Source organism: Dipteris shenzhenensis, chromosome 16 (assembly GCF_047967505.1).
Source record: "Dipteris shenzhenensis isolate YYH24624 ecotype China chromosome 16, Dip_SZ_1.0, whole genome shotgun sequence".
NCBI classification, from domain to species: Eukaryota; Viridiplantae; Streptophyta; class Polypodiopsida; order Gleicheniales; family Dipteridaceae; genus Dipteris; species Dipteris shenzhenensis.
Genome location: NC_141611.1, coordinates 50,665,560 through 50,674,707, shown reverse-complemented (window position 1 = coordinate 50,674,707; position 9,148 = coordinate 50,665,560). Strand labels below are relative to the sequence as shown.

At 41.8% G+C, this 9,148-nt stretch overlaps 1 protein-coding gene across 1 annotated transcript in view; it reads left to right on the top strand.

Annotated features, from left to right (window-relative positions):
* Positions 1-5,440: 5,440 nt before the first annotated feature.
* Positions 5,441-9,148, top strand: part of LOC147893086 (uncharacterized) — a 43,059-nt gene continuing 39,351 nt past the window's right edge. Inside the window, exons 1-4 of the mRNA XM_087387005.1 lie at positions 5,441-5,728; positions 7,748-8,421; positions 8,657-8,808; positions 8,900-8,982. Coding sequence (XP_087243131.1) covers positions 7,754-8,421; positions 8,657-8,808; positions 8,900-8,982 — 903 coding nt within the window. The 5' untranslated portion in view covers positions 5,441-5,728; positions 7,748-7,753. The remainder of the gene's footprint in view (positions 5,729-7,747; positions 8,422-8,656; positions 8,809-8,899; positions 8,983-9,148) is intronic.

The window sequence follows — 9,148 nt, the reverse complement described above, 5'->3', positions numbered from 1 at the left end:
TATCCCAGCACCAGTCGTCTAATCACATAGATTTTTGATTCGGGTCATGAACACCTCTGCTGTCTCTCCTTCATTAAGCTTCTTAGTTGCAAGTTGATTCTCTTTTTTCTGGATCCTTGTCTGATTCCGCGTCTCATGTTGACTCTTTAATATGTTCCAGGCCACAGTTGCCTTAGATGTATGCTGAATCAAGGTCAAAACACTATTAGTAGTACTTGTAACCAGGGCACATAGAGCATCTGCGTTCCTACGTTTCCAAGCTCGTAGAAGGTCAACATTAGGAGGTATCGTACTCCCTGGATTTGTTGGGTCGGGGGTTCCTTGTGGTTCTGGGTCAGTCCCCAATACTATCTCCAGAAGCTCATATGAATCCAGAATATTAGTAATTTTAAACTTCCATAGAGTGTAGTTTGTACCATCTAGCTTGCCTTCAGTGAAGGCTGGTGGGTGAGTCCTCAATGCCTGGATTGTTGGTGGAGCTAGTGCAGCTGCAAGCTGCTGAACTCGAGCTGCTTCCTATTGCCATCACTCTGTATGCTGTTGAAGCCCTCGCCTCTCTTCTACTCTTCGATCCTTAGTACCATGTTAAATTACACGGCACAACGGAACAGAAACTGAACAAAGAACATGCGGACATGCTTGAATTGAGTGCAACAATGTTTGCACATGGGACCGGTGTAGTTGCAGATATTGATATCTGGCATTTAAGCATTGGTCATGTTAATGTACAATGACTTACATTAATGTAGGCCCAAAATATTGTTGTAGAAATGCATAAGGTACGTGAAGCCTATCAATTTGGAAAACAAGCAAGGAAACCATTTCCTAGACATGTTCAAGAGAGTAAGAGGCCATTGGAATTAATCCACTTTGATGTGTGGACTACTAAAGCTGCATCTATTGGAGGCTATCATTATTTTGTTACTTTTATTTATGACTATAGTAGAAAAGTTTGGGTGTATTTTATGAAAAAGAAAAGTGAAGTGTTTGGGTATTTCAAAGCTTTTAAAGCTATGGTTGAAAAAGAAACAGGCCTGCAAATAAAATGCCTAAGGTCAGATCGAGGGGGAGAGTGCCTCTCAAATGAGTTTGCAAGTTTCTTGCAGGAGCATGGCATAAAGCAGCAATATTCATGCAGTCATACCCCACAACAAAATGGACTTGTAGAAAGGAAAAACAGGCAAATTGGAGAGGTATCTCATGCCATGCTTAACGAAAAAGACCTGCCAGATAATTATTGGGCTGGAGCAATTGCTACAACAATCTACATAATGCATAGGACTCCCACTGCAACAATACATGGCATGACGCTAGAGGAGAGGTATACTGGTAGGAAGCCAGATATTTCTCATTTGAAAGTTTTTGGTTGCATTGCCTGTGTTCATGTGCCACATGAGTTGAGATCCAAGTTGGATTCAAAAGTTGAGAAGTGCATCTTTATTAGTTATTCTCTACAGCAGAAAGGGTATAGATGCTATAACCCTTCTACTCGTAGTTTGCAGTGAGCAGAGATGTTTTTTATGAGATGAGCAGCTGGTATAAACAGTTAAATGTGACTGATGATGTAGATGCACAAACAGCAGCAATCACAAAATATTAGTGGACCTGTAGTGTCCTCTAGCAGTGGTCCACATACTTTGCCATGGACAGGCAGATCAAGATTAGGAGCATCTCCTTAAAGCAATGCAGATAGTGGTATGCAAGTATCACGAAAAGGAAAAGAGAAAGTAGATTAGCCCATGGTTGATGTGAATGCAGGTCACTCTTATGTGGATGGTGAATCCAGTGGCTCAAAACAGAGCCTTGATGATGAGTTGGGTAATCCTTCTGTTGTTACACCTGGAGTAAGGAAGATAAGGGATGTTTTGAGAGCACCTAGTAGTGAGCCTATTTTGTGCAAGTCTACCAGAGCTAGGTATCCTATGGATAGGTTGAAATATGATGGATTTACAGCCATTCACTATGCCTATATGGTCAAAGTGATACATGAAGCATAACCCACTTCTTTTGAGCAAGCCATGGGAAAAGAAAAATGGGAGAAAGCCATGGATGAAGAAATGGATGCCTTGGAAGGAAATGCTACATGGGAATTGGTGCCTTTGCCTAAAGACAAGAATGCAATTGGCTGCAAGTGGGTTTATAAGGTGAAGCACAATGCAGATGGTTCTGTGAACAGATACAAGGCAAGATTAGAGTTTGCCAAGATGACGAAAGAGTACAATAAATAGATCTAAAGAACAGCAAAACAGGTACATAGCAAGATTGACAGGGCAGGTCAAAGTACAAAAAGAATGCATGCCCACTACTAAAACATGGCTGCAAGAAATGAAGGATGAGTTTTTTATTCAACTTGACAAAATGGGTGCTGATCAGAGAGAATTATAGATCGAGAATACACTTCTCAAAGACCACATCTATGTGCTTGAAAATGTTGAAATCCAACTCAGGGAAATGGCAGCAGAAAGTCGACGGTGTGTTTATGACAACATCTGATGTCACTGAAATGAAGAATCACCTCAGCAGAACTACACAGGAATCGTAGGACAATCTTAAAACCAGGTTAGTCGTCAAGGGGTATGCATAGACATATGGCATTGATTATGAAGAAACATTCAGTCTAGTTTAAGGATGGCAACCATAAGAGCAGTCATTGCTATGGCTGCATCAAAGGGATGGTCTTTACATCAGATGGATGTAACGAATGCCTTCTTGCATGGTGATTTGCAAGAAGAGTTCTATATGGAGCAGCCACTAGGTTATGTTCATGCTGTTCATCCTGTTTGTTTGTAGGTTGAAGAAAGCCTTGTATGGCTTGAAGCAAGCACCCAGAGCATGGTATGACAAAATAGGATAGTATCTTGTCACTATTGGCTTTCAGATTTCCAAGGTAGATTTCTCACTTTATGTGAGAAAAACAGAGAAAGGTATTATGCTACTTGTCATATATGTTGATGATTTGATCATCACAGGTGATAGTGATGAAGATATTCTTGATGTGAAAATGCTATTGAAGCATAAGTTTGAGATGAAGGATTTGGGAGAGCTGCGTTACTTCTTGGGCATTGAGGTGATTAGATCCACAAGTGGGATATGGCTCTTGCAGAGGTTGTATGGATTGGACATGCTGTCCAAATATGGGATGATAGGCTGTAAGCCTATTTCCGTTTCTTTGGAGCAGAATGTGAAGCTAAGTGCAGATGCAGGTGAGCTTCTGGAAGACCCTACTATGTACATACGCAAAGTAGGAAGTTTGATTTATATGACTATTACCAGGCTAGATTTGAGCTATGCTGTTGGGTTGGTAAGTCAGTTTATGCAGGCTCCAAGGAAACCGCATTTGGATGCGGCTAGATGCATATTGGGGTATGTGAAGTCCACATTGTAGTATGGACTATTTTATGAGACTGGGGTTCGAATACAGTTGCATGGATACACTGATGTTGATTGGACTAGTAGTATTTCTAATAGACAATCTACCAGTGGATATGTGTTCTCTTTTGGGAGTGCTGCAGTCACTTGGAGCAGCAAGAAACAGCCTACAGTTGCCTTGTCGAGCACAGAGGCTGAGTACAAGGGTGCAGCAATGGCTACATGTGAGGTAGCTTAGTTGCATAAGCTACTTTATGATATGCATCAGTCTACAGATGGGCCAGTTGTCATTTATTGTGACAACATGAGCAGTATACAGTTGGCAAATAACCTAGTCTATCATGGTAGGACAAAGCACATTGAGGTGCATTATCACTATGTGCGGGAGAAGACTCTTGTAGGTTTTATTGATCTAGTTTATGTCAGCACAGAGGATCAAGTAGCTGACATATTCATGAAGGCATTGGGTGCAGAGAAGATGCGTAAGTTCAAAGACCTGCTTGGTGTGCTGGAATTGGGATTAAGCTCGAGGGGGAGTGTTGAGATATCGAGCTTCACTCATGATATGCCGGGGTGATTGTTGTGCATTTATGTCACCGACTTGTTAGCTGTAGATGTGGTTGGTACACTACCCATGAATCTATTTAGCTGGATGACAGCTAACTTTATGTACTCTAGTTAGTGGCTCAGTTAGTATGCCACCTTAGTTAGCTGAGTTTGGTTGAGACCCACATATAGGGTTCACCTATTCTTTTGTACTTAGAGTTCTTTTGGCTTACACAACTAAGAAGATGAAAACTATTTTCAGCCTCCACCTTTGTGTATATTCCCCTATTGTGTATGTGAGAAAGCTGCAAGTGAGACTCCTTCCTTCTCTCCCACTCTCTTCACACACTTTAGAATATGACCTACTTTTCATATAAGCTAGGGATAGGTTAGAAGGGGTCACACAATTTCTATGATCAAGATATGTCAACACAAACAAACCGAACAATATGAGATTGTATGGCTAGATGTCTTATGATGGATCGTGAGAATGAACACTATGATTTCGTAGAAGAACAAAACAATGGCAAACACAGTTTCATTCCGATTAGATATCTCATGATGGATGGTGAGCATGAAACACATAATGTTCACGATCTATGATTACATAACTAGAACACTTTCATAAGGAATAAACAAACTTAGGATTGACCCATCTAATATCTTGGACCCCTTAAGTACTTTATTTGAGATAAGATTGTATACGAAGGAGAAAGATGATTCTAATATCTGGGATTGATATAGACACAATATTAGATGAACGAGTGAGGAAATAGATGGTGGACTCACATTGAACTATGAAGCCATGTCAATTAACATAATGCGTGGGAAAGGTTTTGAAATCTTCTATACAGAAATTAATGATAACAATGCAAATGCTTTCTTCTACTTTTCTTGACAAAATCCATGACTACCTCTAACTTTTTTACTGTGCCATTTACAATCTCCCACTAGTTAAGAGCAAGCAAGTGACTCCTGACCTCGTGCTATAGTTGGATGAGCATCACTGAACCAATTTTACACCAAATTTGCAGCACAAACCTATCGGTCCTTCAAGGCAATCTCTTATAAATGTTTAGAGTAAGTTATTTCACACAAAAAATTACCAATATTTGATTGTAAATTTATGCCAAGGCACATCAAAATAGTATTTATTTGATCAAATTGTCTTTAAATACTTGTAGGGGGCTAAAGAAGTATAATTAAAAGCACATTGCTAATAATTACATCATTCACTTCTTGACACAAGTTTTGATGAAGCTGAAATTTGCATGTTTGTCACATGAAGTGCACCAAATCTCATGCACAATACTGCATTTATTACAAAAATAGAATTGCATGAAAGCTTGTAGCAACCAGCAAATTCGAATGAAGATGCAACTCTGGTGCATTTTTCGCTACACCGTGAAAGTCAAGGATGCCGACCCTTAGAGAGTGAGACCAGAGAGGAAGGGGGTGGCACATGGCCCCAATCAAGCGAATCCCTAATGAAGTGATCCCATAATGATGAGGAAGGAGGAAGGCAGGGAATCCCTAAGTTGGAAGGAAGGAAGGGGAGAAGTGATAAATAAAATAAGCTAGACGGTTTTAAAAGATGGGGCTTAGGCTAAGAATTGGGGGGTGCTTCCTTTTATTGTTTCTCTTGAAGGAGGAGGAGCTTCTTCTTCAGTGAAGAAGAAGAAGAAGAAGAAGAAGAAGGTCAGTCAGGAGGAGGACGAAGAAAAAGAAGAGCAAGAGGAGGAGGAGGAGCAGCAGAACTCTGTGCAGTAGCAGAAGCAGCTCCATCGTCTCTGCATATCACCTCTCTAATCAGGTTCCTTCCTAACTCCACCTTCTCTTCTCCCCCTTCTTGCCCTTGCATCTTTCCTCCCTCCATTCCCTTTAGGGTTTCTCAATCTCCCCTCAGTCGGTTTTCCCCCCTCCCTAATTCAGCTTCCCAGTTTACAGTTAACCTTGCCTCCTTCGTCATTTCCACCGAAGTTTTTCCCCTCTTGCCTTCTCCCTTCTGCAACGTTTGAGCTATTCCTGCCACTATAGCCTTGTTTTGCGTGCCCAATGCCTAGAGTGCGGCTTTCATTCGACGGTTTCGTTGTTTCTATATGTTCAGTCCGTTTTATCAGTCAAGATTGCCGCTCATGGTACGCTGTTTCCTAGAGTGATGGCACGGTTAAGGTAGTTGTGTTTCCTCGATCGTCGGACAACCTCAAAATTTCTGACCAGGGCCTGTCTTTGCATGCTTTGTATCCTTAGTCTAGCTAAATGAAACTTGGAAACGGTTGCGTTGACCGTTCAATATCGCACAAATAGCTTTCGTCATCTGCATTACTTTTCTTTTCGTATTTGACGTCAAGTTTGAATAATGGGCTGCTCAAATTAGGACTTTCAGAATGCGCGTAGCTTGTTTATCGTAACACCCAGTTCTAATTTGACACCGAGGCATGTATTTCTAACGAGCAAGCAAGAGCTGTAAGTGGGTGTTCATCCTTGACTCTTGAAGAGGTGGGTCTAAGCATCAATCTTCTTAGCGCACCCATGGAGCTTGACGCTTCGGCCAGCCTTGGAGTTCCAAGGTGTTTAGGGAGCGTGCTTTGCTATCCGCTTGGCCATCTTAGTATGCGATACATGTGGTGGCCCTAGGCAAGGTCAGACTTTTAAAGGTGGCTGGTCAACATGGCCGATACATGACTCAGACCCCCATTCCAATGAAAGGCGAGGACTAGTACCGAGGATGAGTGTAATCGTTGTATTGCAGTTTTTAATGGGCGGGAATGCCAATTTTGTTGCGAGTGCGGTCTGTTTCCCATTCATGGGTGCTCCTTTGTCTTTCAGAAATATCATGATTCGTTCCATTTGGTGTCAGAACGGTATGAATGTGAAATTTTTTGTTTGGTCAGGCCTAGAGGAGATGTAGCATGGAGGCATTTCCATTCTGCCCTGCATGCTGTGTCATGCTCATTACAGCAGACCTTGGATGACTGCATGCTGTTATATTCAACTCGAGGAACTACACACGACCATGTCTTGTGTTAGATCAGAATCCTTTGACTGTTGGATATGTTGCAATCACTGACCCTTTTTTAACGCTTGAATCTCCTGTTCAAAATGAGAGATTTTGTCAACAGAGCTGAGTGTCTATCTTAGTGCTTTATCTTCAAGTTTTGTGTGTTCTTTCAGCCATCGTTAATTGCAGAGCATCTGTAGAGAACCATTGGTTTTTTGCAGATAGCTTTGCTTAAGCTGTGCATATCAGAGGTTGCTATGGGGTTTTCTGCCATGTCTGGCTGTTACGAGGGGTGGGGGCCACATTTGAGTCTCTCAGTACATGTTAGTACAAGCATTCTTTCCACTCATCCACCACGTTAGTTCCACTTTGAAATGAGATGTTTAGAGAGGTTAGAGATATCTGGGATGACTAGTGGATTGCTAAGCTAAAGGGTGCATGCCTGTTGGAACTGAGGCAATTCCTAGAAGAGATTTAGTACCTTTAACAGCTTCAGTTACTTTTCACTTGGACAGTCTTAAAGGTATTGAGACTTCAGTGTCATTCATGGTTGGGCTTGAAATGCAGTGTGATATGTGCCTGGAAGTGCTTGGTCTCTAAGGAACCAAATAAATGTCAGTAAATCCATTTCTTCTTTCCAATGCACGTTGTAGTGAGATATGATGTTTCTGGCATACAAATGCATGTATTGCAAGATTTATATATATAAAAGGCTGTCTTGATGAAACACTGCCACCTGGACGAGACAAAACCTGGTGCACAATTTTTTTTGGGAACACCTGATGATTGCCTGGAATCTTCACTGATGTTCTGTGTATCCAATGCTTTTAGGCTTAAATGGCTTCTAGAGGACCTAGGCATCATTCAAAGGAAGGCCCCCGTCGTGCAGTATCTCCAGATCCAGCACCTGTTCCAGGTCCTGTGCGTCCATCGTCTGTTAAATCAGATCCGGATGTTCCACTTCCTAGCGGGGGTCTACCTCATGGGGTTCAGACTCCACCTGTGGCGATGGAGCAGAAGATAGCTAGCCAGCATGCTGAAATTCAGAGATTGCTAACAGAGAATCAGCGCCTTGCAGTAACTCATGTTGCTCTGAGGCAAGAACTTGCAGCTGCACAGCAAGAAATCATGCGGCTGCAGCAAACTAGGACAGGTGACACTGAGAAGGAACAACGCTTTGCTATCACACAAGTTGCTCTGAGGCAAGAACTTGCAGAGGCAAAACATGAGGTACATAGACTACAGGAAGCCTTAAATGCTATTCGGACAGATAAAGATCAGCATATTCGAGGAGCTCTAGAAAAGGCTGCACATATGGAAGCTGAACTAAAGGCAACAGAGTCTATTAAAGGTGACTTTGACAAGATTCGATACGAGAGGGATGAACTTGCCACACGCATTGAGCATTTGACAGGGGAGGCAAAAAAACTTCCGCTCAGAGATCAGGAGATTGCTTCTTTGAAGAGTGAGGTTGATGAATTGCGATTAAAATTCCAACAAGCCAGGTACAGTGCAGATCATACATACATACAAGTTTCTGACTGCTGCTTCCGTATGATGCATTTGTTTCCATCATATTCATGCTTGTCACACTTTGAAGGAAAAGCTCTGTAAAAGGTCATTTCTTACTCCTGCTTTTTTGGATGTGTTGTATGCTACGCATTCATGATCCTTCTGGAGGGTCTATTCTGTCTTTTAATCATCAGCACACTGCTGCAATGCTGGTACTGCTTTGAGCAGAATGGATTTTGAACTTCAGAAGAAAATCAACTTCGAACGGTTGGAGCAAAAACAGGCAATGGAGAAGAATGTATTTACAATGGCCAGGGAAGTGGAGAGATTACGTATGGAGCTAACCAATGCAGACAGAAGAGCTCATGCTGCTATTTTAGGTACAATTCTTTGATCAAGGTGTGAGCTACCAGGGATCTGTAGGTTTGTGAGAAACATTATGTCATGATATATCTGGTGCACATTTTGCAGCATCCAGTGGTGGTACTACTCCGGTAATGCATAATTCTGTGCCACCAACGGGTGCATACGAGAATAACTATGGCACTCAACAGGTATTGGTTCCATTCTTGTTAGGTTGGCATGTCAATTCGAATATCCACCAGCAAGCTGTGAAATTTTCACACTATTTGTTCTTGTGCAGTAGAAGTATTTGGTATTAGGAACTGTGCTTACTTTGGGATGTATGGAAAGTCATTTTTCTTCTTTTGGTTACATGGG